This window comes from Xenopus laevis, chromosome 2L (genome assembly GCF_017654675.1).
Source record: "Xenopus laevis strain J_2021 chromosome 2L, Xenopus_laevis_v10.1, whole genome shotgun sequence".
NCBI classification, from domain to species: domain Eukaryota; kingdom Metazoa; phylum Chordata; class Amphibia; order Anura; family Pipidae; genus Xenopus; species Xenopus laevis.
This window is the reverse complement of record NC_054373.1, coordinates 122,482,918-122,500,627: the sequence shown is the minus strand read 5'-3', so window position 1 is coordinate 122,500,627 and position 17,710 is coordinate 122,482,918. Positions and strand designations below refer to the sequence as shown.

General features: G+C 35.8%; 1 protein-coding gene across 1 annotated transcript in view; it reads left to right on the top strand.

The window, feature by feature from the left end:
* myo16.L (myosin XVI L homeolog) overlaps nucleotides 1-17,710 on the top strand; it is a 156,092-nt gene that overhangs the window by 3,538 nt on the left and 134,844 nt on the right. Inside the window, exon 2 of the mRNA XM_041582398.1 lies at nucleotides 15,930-16,193. Within this exon, the coding sequence (XP_041438332.1) occupies nucleotides 15,930-16,193 (264 nt within the window). The remainder of the gene's footprint in view (nucleotides 1-15,929; nucleotides 16,194-17,710) is intronic.

Below are 17,710 nucleotides of genomic sequence, written 5' to 3'. Positions count from 1 at the left end.
AAACATTTATTATTTATTCTAATAATTATTTACTAAACCTCAAATTTATCTGGTCAGTGTATTAGATCACTGACGAAGGGGGCAGGAGGCCTCTGAAACAATTGATTTTGTACTCCGCACAATAAATATTTGGAGATACTTCTGGTTCTTTATAATGCTCATGCTGAGTCACATGACTATAAGAAGTTTGCACCGACAAGGAATCCTGGAAAGTGTTTCATCTAACCGTGAATGTATTGAATCCTGCTATTTGGTCAGCATACAATATGACTGATTTCCAAACTTAACTTGAACAGTCTATTACAAGTTTTAAAATTAGTGAAAAAACTTGATGCTACAGGCCATGACAATTGTGCAAGTTAGTGCCAGTATGCTATTAGTTACATAGTTAAGTTGGGTTGTAAAAATACAAAAGTCCGTCAAGTTCAACCCCTCCAAATGAACCCAGCGCATATACATACATACACTCATATCAAACCCTCCACACACTAAAAGCTAAATTTTATGTTCATCCCTTGAGTTTTTGCCTTTTTTCTGCAACACAGTACTTTAGTAGCCACAGAATGACACTGCCTAGAAGTAGGCAACCTGTTATCTACAAAAATCCCTAAATCCTTCTCAATTAAGGAAACCCGCACCAATAAGAAATCGACTTTTCAGATCAATTGAAACAAACACTGATCTGGTGCTCCAAGGCGCATTATTAATCACAGTACCTTAATAAAAAAACTAGGTTGTCTATGATATAAATTGATTATGAACAGGGATCCAGCACTTGACTGGAAAAATTGTAGAGAGAAGGCATATCTTTTCACAGGATACCTTTGAAAACTGTCTTATGCTGTGAAAACCCTGCTGTGAATGAAACACAGATGCACATCTGCAAAATATTGCATTGTGTCTTCTTGTTTTATATATATATATATATATATATATATATATATATATATATATATATATATATATATATATATATATATATATATATATATATATATATATATATATATATATATATATATATATATATATACATACATACATACATACAGTCTTCACCTATAGCCACACTCTATTTTTTCAAGTGAATCAAATAATATTTATTTGTATAAGTCTGTGTTCCAACGTTTCGGCCTTTTTCAAGGATATATACACACACACACACATACTGGAAATGTATCAACACTAGGATTCTTCCAAAAGTAGTTGGGCGTTATGGACTTACACAAGTGTCATACATTCATCTTCTTGGAAGCAGATCTTGATGTTCCAACATTTTTCCAGTCTCAAAAATACTTCAGTATAAAAAAATCTAGTATTGACAGTTTTGTCTGTTTAAAATTCATAGTTTATAAACTGTAAGAAGCAGTATTTGAGGACACGTATATCCAGGACCGCCATCAGAAATCGCAGGGCCCCATACGACAAAATTTCCTGGGCCCCCTGGGCTGAACCCACCGCAAGCCCCACCTACAGGTCCACCCTCCCCACAGGTCCGCCCCCCACCACACAGTAAAAAAACAAAAAAAATATTGGTGGCTAGGGTTCCCACTTGTTAATAAAAAATAAAAAGATATTGGTGGTCAGGGCCCCCCATAAAAAAACATTTGTGGCCAGAGCCCCATTTAAAAATATTTGTGGCTAGGACCCCACATGAGAAAAATATAATTGGTGGCCAGGGGGCCCTCCCACGTTATTAGAAAATTAAATGTCCATGCCTTCCCGAAGTCAGCAGCTCTCAGAAAGATGGGGGGTCCGGCTAATCAAGTAAACGTGGCGTGGCCGGGCCCCCCTTACCCTCGGGCCCCCTATAACTATAACTATAACTGTCCCCCCCTGATGGCTGCCCTGCATATATCAATGTGTTATTGATTCTTTCTGAGATGCTGTACGTAGTCATTTAGCCATGAGCTTTAGAGACACAGACTTCAAGACTGTAACAAAAAAAAATCAGAAAAAGCAAGTTGTACAAGGAATCATCACTAATCAAGCACCATTCTAAAGATTCATTAACACAGAATACACCCAACCAAGTTTTATAATGTGCTCTAAACATCTGTTTTTAGTATTTGTTAGATTCCACATTCCACTGCAAATAATTCTTGCAAAAAAATGTTTTCTGTTTAGTTGGGGAGTTCTTAAATTAAATTCCTATGTAAAACTTGCATTGTAATATTCCAGCTTATTAAACATTTAATTATAATTCAAAAGGAATGTAGTCTGACTTTACTCAAATACATGGCTTTATTTGAAGTTCTGGTGTGTGACAATTTTATAGGGGTTATGGCTAACAATCTAATTGTGTAGCTAGCGCATGAGTATGAGCATAAGGTGCCCCATTCTGGTGTATAAACAAGATTTTGGCATGATGCAAAGCTTAATTGAAAGGAATACCATACCCCCAAAATGAATACTTAAGCAACAGATAGTTTATATCATATTATGTTGCCTGTTAAAGAATCTTACCTAACTGGAATACAGATATTAGTAAATATTGCCCTTTTATATCTTTTACCTTGAGTCCTCATTTTGTGATGGTCTGAGGTGTGCTGCCTCAGAGATCACCTGATCAATATTAATCCAGCTCTAACTTCTTAAAATGGCAATTTTCTATCTTGGATTTCCCAGGAACACATACTACTAAAAAAGTATATTATTATGAAAATGATTTAGATGAAACAGGGTTTTACATATCAACTTTTATGCAATATATTTTTATAGAGACCTCCGGTACATTATTTGAGGGTATAGTTTTCCTTTAATGAAAGTGTCTTCAAAATGGCAGCTGAAATAATTTGTATAATGTAAGAGAAGTTTATTTTGCTTGACTAACTTTATAAAATAGGATTTGGAATGGAATTATTTCTTAGGGTGAAAGGTCCCCTTTAACTTTTTACATTTCTACCAGTATTTTAGGGCACTCATTTTTTTCCCTTAAACAATGAACTATGGATCATTCTATTGTCACTGACAGGCTGTCATCATACTTGCTGATGAAGTGGCTACAGTGCTGTTGTCAGGGAAATGGTTAAATTAATACTTTTTCATTTGCAATTAACCTTAAAAACATTTCACTTTGTCTCCATTTTGGAAACATTACCAGTTTTATTATGCTTCTTTCCAGCCTGCAACAGAAAATCCCTGGCCCCTCACTGAGAGACAGTTTTGCTGTTAGCCATACTTTTATGGCTTATCTTCGAGTTATACCCTCTAATATTCACATTGCAATCTGGCAGTCCTACCGCTTCTTGGTTGCTAAGGCTATTCAGTCCTAAGGTAATTTCAAGTCTGAGAGATTCAGAGGGAAAAAAAACAATTAATTGCAAATCATCTTTGGATTTTGCGGTTTACTTAATAACAAAAAATAATTTCAAGATGAGTTATTTACTCCAGTGTTAGTTCTTGTTATTTTATTTGTTTTGTGAAAAAAACAAAATAAAGGCACAATGCTTGAGAATACATATGCTATATATCGTGATATTATTTTGGCTAGCAATAGGGAGGAATTACAATTTACAATTATTAACCGGCATTTCACTACAAAAGTATACATGAAGGAAACCACTTGGTCTGATACTGGAATCTAAGATGCTCTATGATACTCTTAAATGTATATACAGATTGAATACTGTCCAGTGAAGTAATAAGTATGCCTTAGATTGGGTAAAACACATCAGTCATCAGTGCTCAGTGAAGTGAATTGCCCTCATCAATATAGTATCAGGCAGCAATTGTGCAGGTGTGCCAGTTGAGGCAATTCCCATGGTTCACAATGGCTTTTGATTGAAGACTCTCAGACACATTTTTGTCCCCGCTATTTTTCTAGAGAAAGGTTGTGGGTAGTGAAATATAATCTAGTGTGACATTAACCTAAGGCAGCAACTGTAAATGTGATATATTTGGAAGCATGTGAAATGGTTGTTACAGGGGAGAATTTGTGGTGGTAAGCTGAAGCAGTTATAGGATTCAGTGGACTAGACATACTACAGCTAGGAGAATGTACTTACTGATACAATAAATAGTATATTGTATTAAAATATAATAATATAATTATATATCATACTTATTAGAATAAAATATTTTTTAGAATACCCTTTGATATTTTTGCAAGTGTTTCTCCATTTTAGCAGTATTGATTATAAACTGCGCTTTTTACTAGTCGGTGGAATGTAAATGAACTTGTCACCCTACATTCTTGAATTATAATTGACCTGCAGATGATACAAATCTATTCATCTTTGCTGTTTATAAGCAACAGAGACCTTTGCTTATTTGAAAAGCATTTTCATTGCAATTATAAAGCATTAAGGCACTCATTTCAATGCCCCTTGACTGTGATTTATATTGAAATAAGAAAGCTGTTTCTGTCCTTAGCCATTTTTAAAATACATTTACTATGCAGTGCAGAAATTCAGCAAACTGATCTCAAGTTTCCCAATGGGTTTGTACTTATAGGAATGGAGATCAGCACTGAACACAATCAAATCTGAGAAATAGCAGCTTTTATTGCCCTCTGCTTTGATCTCGGTTTCTGAGAATTTAAATCCACAACGAAATATAAGAACATTTAACTCTGGTCTTGCTGTGCAAAGAAGCACCTTTGAAACACTTCATGTGACTGCCATGTAGATATTTATATCCTTATTCTGAGTGAACATTTTCACCATGTGGCCAGTTACAATTTGCTCATTGCCTGACTTTGTGCCTTACAGATTCAAACCAAGATCATATTCTCAATTGAATTTCCTTTCAAACTCCAAACTCTATTTTTCAACCTAAACAAGATTAGTTAAATAAATATGTGTCAGTCTGCATTTCAAAGTGTCAGACAATGACTTGCAAAAGTGCCATTATGGGCATTGGAGGACAATATTACTTAATTTGTTGATATCTCCTAAGCTATAACAAAATATGCAAAAGCTCCCAAAATTGTCCCATGTACATATTCCCTTAAGATTAACATGATACATTAAATTCAACATGCAACAAATTTGCAGGGTTTATAGTTATATTTAATAATTGTTTTTATATTGGTATAATTATACATCAATTGATAGTCAGTAATCTGGAAATATGCAAATATTATTTTTTTACTATTAATATTTAATGGAGGGTAAGTTTGTTGGCAGGCTCATTTTTAGTAAGGTGTCTTGCTCTTTTTCTCCTTAGTGTCTTCTTAAAATCCTATACTATAGATTTGTTTTATTAATATTAGATCATGTACCTTATGCATAAATGTATGACTCCCTCAAGTTCATCTGAAAAATGCATTGGTTGTATAAGGTTGAATGGCTTCAATCTTTTAGATTTTGCTTAATATCTTGAACAATTTCACAGCAATGTGTTCTAAAGAGGCAGAATGGTGACTGACTTTAGTCTATATTGTTGATGTTGTGCTGGAGACAGGTGCAAAGTGTCATGCAGGAATTCATGGGCCAGCTTTTAGACAAAGATGGAAGGAGCTGTAAGTCAGTGGGGTACAGGACGGATACCACTAATGTAACCAGTAAGAAAATATAAAAAGTATTACACAAATTAATAACATTTTACAAATACACGTTTGGTCTAGAGATTTACATTGAATCATTTGGGTCCCATGGAGACTGAGCTTTCTCAGCCAATAAAACAATATATTGCAACAGCACCCAGTATAGACAGCTGGAGCAGTCTACTCTTCTGTAAATCAGGAGAACCTTTGCCAACATTAGTCTTTACCAACACCCTTTTGGGGCCCCAGAACCTTTTGCATCAGGGCTGGCAGGGAACCTACTTTCTTCAGAAATAAGAGATGTACAGACAGAGATGAGGCAAAAGATGAGGCAAAACTAAAGTTACAGAACAGGTCAAAAGGTCAAGGCGGGTAGCAAGGATCATGGAAACAAAACAGATAAAGGTTGAAACCAGAACAACAGGCTTTTGCAAGAACTAAGGGATACATAGCCAGCTTTGGCAAGGATACAAGCAGCACTTGGGACTGGTGCAAATCAAGGCAACAGATCATGCTGGTCCCTCGCTGGGCATTACTGTAACCTCTCCAAACATGCTAAACTAAACCAATTGGCAGAGGACTTCATGGTTCCATGGGTTGATTCATTGCTTTGGAGTCATTTATGGTCCAAAGGCTGCCATCTGGGTCAACAGTAACTAAACCTGTTTATGGTCAGGTTATTTATGTTATTTTCTGATGTCAGTATCTCTTTAAAAACCCAAAAAACAAATGTGCTTATTCAATTAATTTACTCAAAGTATAAAAAGGATGGGTCAGAGTTACAAGACTAACACTAAAGGTAAACATGGCTCAGTTCAAAAGTTGGAAGTGGCTGACACAGGATATGGTACTTAAATGCTTAAGCTAAATTGAACAGTATATTGTGTAGAATGGTATTTTAGGTAGTAATCAACATGCCTTTATGAAAAATGTAATTGCTTTTTATGATGTAGTAGGTAGGAATTTGGATAATGGGGTTACAGTTGTGATGGATGATTCTGTGAATGCTTTTAAGAGGGACTTGCATGATTTATTGGACAAGCATAATATCATTTGCTTGTGATACTTAAATCTACAATTAATATAGATATTGGTATATATAGTTTCAGTGTGTGTATGTGTAGGTATGTGCACTGCGTTTCATTTGGAGGGGTTGAACTTGATGGACTTTGGACTTTTTTCAACCGAACTTAACTGAATAACAGTAATGTGATCTAGTTGGATTTTAACAAAGCTTTTGATACATTTCTGCATTAACATTTGCTTTTTACGCAAAGTCTTTTGTAATTGATAATGATGTTTGCACCTACTGAAAACTGTCTAAAAGATCATGTACAGGTGGTGGTTAATAGTACATTCTTTACTAAGATAAGAAGTGTTCTTAGTGGGGTGACATGGGGATCTGTACTGAATTTTTCATTAGTCACTTGGGTGGTGACATTGTAAGCAATACTATATATCTGTATTTGCTGATGGCTTAAAACAATGCAGGTCAAATATTATAGCCAGAATGTGTCATATTTGCATGAGAGTGTAGACAGCAAAGTGTCAGGTGAGGTACAATGTTGATTGTAGCAAGCAAGCAATGCCAGTCAGGAGCAAAAAGGGCCAGCATGTTATTTTGCTGTATTACAAGGGGTATTAAATAACACAGGGGAAGAAGGTTATTCGTCCCCATTACAAAGCACTAGCAATGTTCGGTCTAAAATATTGATACAGAGAGAATCTAAAGAAGAGTGATTAAGCTGATAAAAATGTTGCAATGACTTGATTATTTTGAAAGCTTGGGCAAGCTGGTTTTGTTTACACTTGAGAAGAGGAGCTTAATGGGAGGGGTAAGATAACTGAAATAAACTATTTGATGATAATTCACCAGTAGATCGTTCCACAGAACAAAAGGGCATCCATTCAGAAAAGATGAAAGAATGTTTCTTAAAGCGACACTAGAAATTAAAGGGATTGTTTTTACATCTATTATAACATTGTCTTTGTATGTGATTTACAATTTTGCTTTAAAGTAATGCCTAATCCTTTGATATTACCTATCTGCCCCCTTATGTTCTTCTTTTAGAGGGCTGCCATATTTGTGCTGCAGTAGTAGATTTTTTGTTGAAAATGGGCAGTCAGGTTGGTAAAATACTTAGGAATTTCAATTTTATTAATATTTTAGTTGTTTTTTTAGTGTCAGTATTACTTTAAGATGCTTAAAGGGTTTTTCTTTACAGCAAGAACTGCGAAGTTGTGGAATTCTCTCCTTGAATCGGTTGTCATGGCAGCTACATTAGACATCTTTAAGAAGGGGTTGGATGGCTTTTAAAAAGTCAGAAAATACATAGTTACTAAAATGTATTTTTAGTACAAAGTTGTTTGAGGGACTAGTACTACTGAATATTTTCTGTTTCTGAGGCAAAGTAGAGAAGTCTCAAATTTAGGGAAGTTTCTCCTTCCTCTGAATCAATTAGCAGTTACGCAGGGTTTAGGTAGACAAAAAGGTTGAACTTGATGGATACATTTTTTCAAACTCATCTACTTAGTAATTATGTGACTGTGTAATATTATCTCCTACTGATCTTGGATAATAAGCAGTTACTCTGTATGAAAAACATGGCAATATAAACCTTTATCCACTAAGCTTACTAATGAAACATGAATCTGTTTAGCCGTGCAATTAATTCAGTATGTCACAGATGCCACATTTCATGGTAGGATCTAAACCCTCAAAAGGAAGCTGCCACTGAGGCTACTCTAATTCTACTGGATAGAAATAAAAAAAAAGTAAACATGTTAGTTTTGAATTCAAAATATTTATGTTACCGAATACTACAGTATGTGACATATGAATGTATGTAACATGGACTTAAGCTATCGATTTGAATAGGTTTTAATGAAGAAATAACTAACACATTTCCATTTTTATGACAATTAAAATAGCTCATTATAAAATGTAAGCCTCTTATCCCCATGATCACTTCCCCTCTAACATTTCAAATACAATTATACCCTGTAATTGTTCAGTATGTAGGGCAACTGCGTTCAATAAGTAGAAAAAAATTCAGTGTACCACAATGACATACAATTAAAGAAAACAACTAATTATCTCGGTTTTCAAGGACAGTATCTTCCAAAGATATGAATTAATCTATTTTAAAATGTATCACATATTAGCAATAGTGATGGGCGAATTTGGGGCATTTCGCTGCACCGAAAAATTAGCGAATTTTGCTAAACAGCGAAAAACAGCGAAAATTTTTTTGATGCTGGCATCCGTTTTTTACGCCAGCGTCTGTTTTTTTTTAGGCTGGCATCTGTTTTATGGTGAAATTGGGCCAGGGTCCACAAAAAACACTGGCAAATTTTCGCGGCGGTTTCGCAAATTTATTCGCTGGCAGCGAATTGCGGGAATTTGCAGCAAATTTGCGCCTGGCGAATAAATTCGCCCATCATTAATTAGCAAGCATTGTTGATTAGTGCAGTGTGTATAGTCAGTAGATTCCATTCATTAAGGGAGGAATAGGCTTGCTTTGGCTTTTGCTGCTATTCCCAATCATCTGATAATTGGGAGTAGAGGGTTGGTTCTGGGGCATTCAATAATGTGTGTATGTGATCTTTTGTCCAGAATGTTTGAGACCTGTGGTTTCTGGATAATGGGGCTATTCTGCTATATACTGTATACTGTTGAACACAATTATCTTTTTACCTAACTTTAATGACAGATTCACCCATCGTTATATATTCTTTCACAGGTATTACACTGTTTAGACAAACCACACCAGTTGTTATTTTGAGTAGTGTCTTTGTATTGTCAGGGATTCGGGTTTGCATCAAACATCTATTCTATTTTAAATAATATTTGTGTATTTCCAGGGATTAAGGTTTGCACTGATGGGGAGAAGACATGTCATGGAAAGTGTGACCTAATTTTGGGGCCAATTTAGGTGTTCATTTTTTTGTGGTTTAAATGGCTGTGCGCTCTGTAACATTGTAACTCTGACAAAGGCTCACAAGTGGTGCTGAAACATTGGTTCGTATGCACTAAATATAAATAAACTTTGTCTTTATCTGCTAAGTCCTGTGTTGTGTCAATCTTACAGTCAGTTGTGCCAAGAATCCCTTTTAAGAATCCACATGATGGATGGAATCACAGTTAACACATAGTTGAGGGAGTTTAACAATTACATAGAATATAGTTTAACATATACATAGAATAGGTAGAAGTATGTTATGCATTTTGCATTCAAGCATTGTTTTTCGCAGAAGTGTGACCAAGTTATTATTCCTTGGAAGTTCATAAACAATTTGCTAATTATACCTAATGTTTTCTGAAATAATACCTGTTTAAGTGCCTGGCCATGTACTCTATTACTTCAGAAATCAGAGGGGTATTTATTGATTTCCAATGTTTTTCTATAGTAAACTGGGCAGTACTTTTCTACGCTCAAACTAAGAAGCGCTAAAGTAGGAGTGGTAAAGAATTGTACTGGGAGTTAAGAGATAAGTAAGAAAAACACATCTTGCTAGATGGTACTCAGTTCTGGGCAAAGCAACCATATATGAAACATCAACATTCTTAAGGAAGGACCAAGCCCAAGCCCATTTACTGCAAAGTGCTTTTATTCACAAGACATGTTTTGGGTGTAGAACCCTTTTTCAACTTGAAAAAGGGTTCTACACCGAAACATATTGTCTGAATAAAAGCACTTTGCAGTAAATTGCTGCTTGGGCTTGGTCCTTCCTTAAGAATCTTGTAGTTGCACTATTAACGGCTGGACGGGACATGGAAGGAAAAGCCGAACATAAAGGTATAATTGCCTATGGGCAAAGTTTTGTGATAGTTACAATTACTGATTTCTATTCTATTCTAGAGTAGTTGATTTATTTTGCCATCTTAGTGCTACAACTAATTGTTGGGCATTTAGATCTTTTCAAGCATTTAAGCATGGTGCTAGATCTTAGATTTAGAATCTGAATACTTTAGAGATATCCTTTGTGGCTGTAGTGGGGTTATTAGATACTACAGGTCTTTTCAACTACTTACAAATAAGGCAACAATAACTCCTGTTTAGGAACATCAAACTTCTGTGCTCTAAAGACATTACATGACCTTCCTTATATCATCTACTTTAATTATTTTTTAAAACTTGTTTATTACAAGAAACAACTCTTGTTTTTAAGTTAGGGGCCTATTTATTAAACCTCATATTTTTCTGGTCGAGTTTTTAAAGGGGAAATATCAAAGTTTTCGAGAAAATTTTTTTTTTTATTATATTATATATATTATACCCAAAAGCTGCTAAAAATCCAAATCCAAAAATACTCCTGCTAAAACCTAACCAGGTCATGTAAAAGCCAATGGCAGATGTTCCTGAAGATGTTTCTTGACATCATGATCAAAATGGGTTTTCATATGATAATCTTAAAAATTGAGTTGTCATGCAACAATTCGAGTTTTTGGAGTGTCTATATAATAAAAATGATAGATCTGTGATATTAGGGTCTCCAAAAGTAAAGTGATTACTCACCATATAGGCTATGATTGAGTGTTTATGACACAAAACGCGTAAGGCTGTGGACACAATAAACTCTCTTCACTTTGAACTATTTGCCTGGTGGACGTTTGCTTTCATTGAGTGCCTGCTTCTTATTGGTTTTTATGACTATATAATAAAGTCATGTTTTTGGAGTATCGAAAAAATTGCACGATACAAATTGATGCATAAATTTGTGATTTTTTTTTTCTAGAAGAATTATTAATAAGGGAGTTAGGCCAACTTTGTTGTAATAAAAAAATCAGATAAATGCCAGCTTTAGTAAATACTCCCCTTAAAAGCTGATGATCACCCAGCAAGAATAGACATGACTTTGCTTAACTCCAGTTTACTTTCTGCTTGATAGAATGATAAAGAAAAAAACAGAGAATTGCACAAATAAAATTTAAAGCAATTGTAATTTTGCCTCAGAAAGTAGGAATTTTTCTTTTTGGCTCCAAAACAACAAATAGGTGAGCATGATGCTGTCATTTAATAACTTTGTATTTCCAATTTTCCACAACAACACCCAAGATTTTCCTGAAACCCATATCTATCTGTAATATTTCTTGATGGGAAGAGTTCCTAATTTTTCCCTTATTGTAAACCCAAGTCAACTCTAATTTCAAGGGATTCCCATATGTTTACAACACAGAAGTTAATTCATTTTAGTTTGCTCCATTAAGTTACTACTCTACAGTGACAACATACTCAACTTGGGAACCCTGTGATAGTAATTGAGACTCTCTAGTTTCATGAACTGCTATAGTAAAATATGAAAGGTTTCTTCTTCACTTTATTAGCCTTACTGTAATTCATAGTTGGTCATTTGGACAAAAGACTAGTAGGGTTTGAGAGGTCAAAGCTTAGGCAATCAAAGGTTAAACTGATCCTCACGTGTCTATGATATTTTGTGTTATTGCAGAGCATAGTATTGCATTCCTCTCTTTGTCTAGAGATGTGATTTTGTGTGCTACTCAGCATATTATGCAAAAACAGTGATGTTGATGATTCAGGTTATTGTAAAAAGGATAGTCTTACACCTACCTGACATGCCTGCAGGGATTATTTTCATTTAGCAAGCATTAAGTGTCATTTTATTAATAGTAAGATGCGTAAGCTTTACACAATCTTTTAGTGGTTGAACTGGAGAATTTAACAAGTGTAACAGATATGAGCATATTGAACATTTAGAAGTGCCATTTCAATTCTAATATGAGTTTTTTTGGTGTGCTTGGTTTTATATAAACTCTGATGATGAAAAATGAGTATAGGAAAGAATTTTATGAAAACTAAAATGTATGCATCATTATAAAACAAACATATAACAAAAACATATAGTGCCAATATAAATATAGATCATAAATATATAGATGATAGCTAGACATATTATAGAAATATAGATTTAAAGATAGATAAACACTACACACAATTGTATTTTTAAAAACCTTTCTTGAACACATTGGTGAAAGATTCATTGGGGTTGTATGTAATGTATTTCTCCTGTTCTGTTCTCTTATTGTTTGAATGAAGGTTACTCAAGGCTGAGACCTTAATAACTTGCTTAAACAGTTATTTTTGTCATAGAGAGTCCAGTAATGGATTCCTGACTTTGCTGTCTTTACTTCATGTGCCCCTCACAGAGCATCCTCCCACTTACTTGAATAGTATTGGATTTACAAATGTGCTAAGTTTTTATAGATCCATGTCCTCTCGCTTATTTTACATGCCCTGTATTTTGGTTACAGGTGGTACCTCTCTTAGAAATAATAATTTGTACCAAATATAATCTGTACAGTTTGCTGAAATCATTTGTTGGCTTAAAGGACAAGGAAAAACTAAAGAAGTAGCTAGAAATGTTGTACATTATGTTTTGGGCTTCTGTACCAGCCCAAGGCAACCACAGCCCTTTAGCAGTAAAAATCTTTGTCTCCAAAGATGCCCAGTAGCTCCCCATCTTCTTTTCTGTCGATTCACTGTACAGGCTCTGTGCTGCTGTCACATACTGAGCTTAGGGACCGATTCAAAATATATAGTATACATAGAATATAAATGTACAATATAAGGCTGATTAGTAATTAATACAGATATTTACTGCATGTCAGCACAGAAACCAGTGCAACTAGCATCAGAATTTAATAATCCGTAGCATTCGTTTATATTACAGGCCAACCTCATTTTCTGCTTGATAATTTGCGACAGACCCTAAGCTCAGCTGTTCAGAGCCCACTGAGCATGTGAGTGCAGTGTTGGACTGGGCCCCGCCGGCCCAGATCCACTTCTTAATGCTGGCGCCGCTGATAATCTTGCGCATGCGTGCTTGATTAAAAAGAAGCAGAGAGTGAGTGGAAAAGGCGGGGGAAGAGGAAAGCAGAGAGGCGCTGGGCCAGGAGCAGACACTATTGCACAGAGCAGGCCAAGCCTTCCCAGCTCATTAGAAACTTTCAGAGGCGATGAGCACAATGGAGTGAGTTCCATTGTAAGCGGGTTTTCTGCAATGTTTCATTGTTTGCGCCGCGTGCATGTGCACATATCCGGCTCCACACGAACAAATGAATCGCGCCGGAGCGGCGGGGTGGAGAGGGGCCCTGGGGCAGCATCCCCGGTGGGCCCCAAGCCCCCCAGTCCAGTGGGCCCCAAGCCCCCCAGTCTGACCCTATGTGAGTGTTGCAGACACTTTCCAAGATGGTGACTCCCTGTGACAAGTGAAATCCTGGATCATTGCTGCTATTGAGAAGCTGAAACTTTCGGCTGGAGCAATAAATTCAGTATATAAAACATGGCATTTTTAGCCCTATTTATTTTTAGGGTTTAGTTCTCCTTTAAGGATACCACACATGATCTCTATTCATGCTGCATTTCATCCGGGCTAAGGTCCGTACCTGACCGCCTCAAATGCAAAATTATTTTGTTGCTTCAGGCCATTTTGTTAATACTTATGACTTTAGGCAGGTCATTGTATAACCTTTATTCTGTTATTAACAAAAAGATGTACACACATTGCTTACAGAGTAGCCAATGGCGCCTTACAGCAAAACAAGTTGATAAAAATGGTGTTTTCACTTGGACTAATCAAATGGGATGTGTCTTATCCTGTGTCATTGATGAAATTCTCTGTGAGAGGCTGGTACATAGAAAAAAAACAGATCTTAAGGAAAAAGGTGTTACAGCACTATCAAGTAATATAAAAGAAAACATATGCACCAGGAGGTAAACACTTCTCCAGCTGTAACTGTGTGGAAATATCATCTCTACAGAACTTGCCATGGGAAAAATTAAAGTAATGAATATAAAGAATTTGTAGACCAACAGATGATCACTTTCATTTAAAACAGATAAAGACAAACAATATACCACTATAGGGGATATAAAGCAGTATTGAAAAAATATATAAAGTATATATTTATTTATAATTATGATGTACATTCACTGCCTGTATATGCCTATTACTAATAAATGGGTTTTGTTAGCTTATAGATCCCAATATAATTGTTCTATAGACACAAAACTGAGCTGCTTCTTTATATATGTTTGGGATGGGGGAGATATAATATATTTTTACAATATTTTTTAAGCTAACCACAAATATCTTATCACCTTTATGAAATCTTATTATATCAAGACCTTATCATCAGTTTGCAGGCACCATGATTTTATATAGTTATTGCTTATTGCCAAGATGTAATCTTATCAAATGTAAATCTAAATTCCCTTGGCTGTGCAGAAGAACAGTTGCTGAGCAGAATCTGAATTCTGCAGCTCATGTCCATATAGGTGAACCCACTCTTACCGGATTAAATGAAAGTGGGTGCGTTGGTCAAAAGATTAATGATACATCATGATAAATGGACCCGCACTGCAAGGTTTTTTGTGAAACTCATGATATATATATATATATATATATATATATATATATATATATATATATATATATGCTCCTGCTGATCATAGAATGAATGTCTAACTCCAATAACCATAATCCAAGTGGCACTGACATAAACAACAACATGCAGTGGTTCTGATGCTTTTTATTCAGATCTCAGCAGACTTTTCAGGGAAACCCTCCATCTTCAAGAGCACTTTTTAGCAGGGTAGGGGGGTTTCCCCTGAATCATCTGCTGAGATCTGAACATAAAGCATCAAAACTACTGCACATTGCTGTTTATGTCAGTGCCACTTGGATTATGGTTTATTGGAGCTTGTCACAAAATCAATTTGACCACTGCAAAATTGGGACATTCCTCTTCCTATTCCTATTGATCACCCTATACATGTGCTGATGAGAATCATTTATAACCCTATTTTTGTTTTTGGGGATTTAACCACAGTATGATCTTACAAAATGCTCAATCAGATATCACTTGTAGGTGCCAAGGGCCATGCAATTTAGCAGGAAGTAAGCAAATAAAGGATAGATCCATGTGTGGGTAGACCGCATTAAGACTAACAAGTTTATACACCCATAACATACAAGTGAATAAAGAGTGGCGGAATTTCAATCACTGATAAATATGCCCCATCATTTGGAGGGAGAATCTGACTAGCAGCCTTTCCTCTTCTAAAACTTGAACTGCAGAACGATATTAGTGTGGCTTTGCATGAAGTAAGTGTAAAAAGCAATCGGGTAAAATAAATCAACACAATAGAAGTGCTATATTCATTCACACAGTAAATACATTTCTTTGTACAAGTCATCTTTTTGGGCATCTGAAGCACCAAAACTGTCCACCACAATTGCCTAGACCATTATATAGTAAAAAAAAAAAAAGCTACCCCAATAGGTTTTACTGTACACATCAGTTGAATTAAGTCAACCTTTTGCCTTGAACATAGAAAATGTTAATCTACTTGAATCTATTATATAATCAACAGTTTCATTTTAGTTTTTATCACTTGTTTCTGATCTCTTGTTTTAGGCTGCTTTCAGCTTTGTAATGTTTTCCGATCACATGACATGGAAATTGACCAGTGTTTGCTGGAGTCCCTTCCTTTGGGGCAGCGTCAGCGACTGGTAAGGCGGATGCGTTGTGATCAAATTAAGGCATATTATGAGCGAGAAAAGGCTCTACAAAAACAAGATGGATACAAAAGAAGAAGCAAGCAACGAAAGAATTACAAAGTGCACTTTCCATTGTCTGAGAAAATACAAGATGCAATCATTCACCATAACGACAAAGAAGGTACATCCTCTAACTTTCATTTATTCAGCCAGGCCAGTTCTTGAGCAGTTAAAATTTGTCCTTCACGGTACATTTTTGCACACACATTGCATTAGCCTTAAGATTTATTGACAGGTCTTTTTAATATACTATGACAGTATACAGTATACAAAGACATAGTATTTGAGATTATTTCAGTTTCTAGCTGGTATCCACTTGCAAGCTTTGCTCTAATGTTAACACTGGCACATATAAATTATTCGTACTTCTGGACATTGCTGAGGTACTTCCTTTTGAAGTATTATATCTATGCAGCATTTTACATGTAGATAATCGATTAAGGTGTCTGCATATGTGTATATATTGGTCAATGCAACTATCATTAATCAAACATGATGACTGCACCATGAGACTAAAATGATTGCTTCCTGATTCATATCCATACACATTCATTCAGTTATTAATTGGGCCAGGTGGAAACTGGCCTTTGCATTCATTCAGTTGCTGATCCCCCTGCTCATGCCCTCTGTGTGATCTAATAGTTGGCCTGAGAGCTGAAAAAGATCGTTAGGCTGATTGAAAGCAAAACATTGATAGCTGAATAAGCCAATCATTTTCTCATTCAATAACCAGCTCATATATGTTTACATCAGTCATCTTTACTAATCCCTCTGTTTCACCCTTCCAGCAATGTGCCCTATTGTATAATATAAGGAAATTATAAGTGACCAAGGAGTTTTATGACCATATAAAAAGGCCATGGAACTCCAAGGTGACTTATAGCATCCTCATATTTTACAACTGGGGTTATTTTATTTATTATAATGTACAAGAAATTACAGACAGAAATTGCATCAACAAACACCGTTTATAGAGTATAGTTTACTGGGCATTTGTGGCACCTATGTGCCTCCTATTGATGTATATCTACCCTCGTCCGCCCCTTCCCCCATCTCTGACATCATGGAGGGGTGCATAGCAGGGGCGCATCTATATTTAGACTGCTGGATGTGGAAGTAGGATACAGTTAGGTTGCTGGCTGTAAGGGAAGCAAGGGCAGTAGGAAGAGCTCCACCTGAATACCTCACTAGTGCCTCCCCCTGCCTGCCCCTTATGAATACAGTGTTGCCAAGTGCAGAAAGTGATGTTTTTATGGGGGGGGAGAACTTGTGTCCAGAGCTACTGACAATGGGGCTGCATGCAACGTGCAAAAACAAAAGCTTTCCCCTTCTTAAAGGGCAAATTAAATCTAAAATAGAATAATGTTAGAAATGCTGTATTTTGTATACTAAATATAAACGTGAACTTACTGCACCAGAAGCCTAATAAGATAAATGATTCATGCTTTCAAAGTTGGCACAGGGGGCTGTCATCTTGTAACTTTGTTAAACATCTTTGCAATACCAAGACTACGCACATGCTCAGTGTGGTCTGGGCTTCAGTTGGGAGTTTAAGCTTAGGGATCGAAACAATCAAAACAGCACAAGTCAAGTAAAGTAATACTGTATCTGCTATAGGAGCCAATACAGCAAGACTAA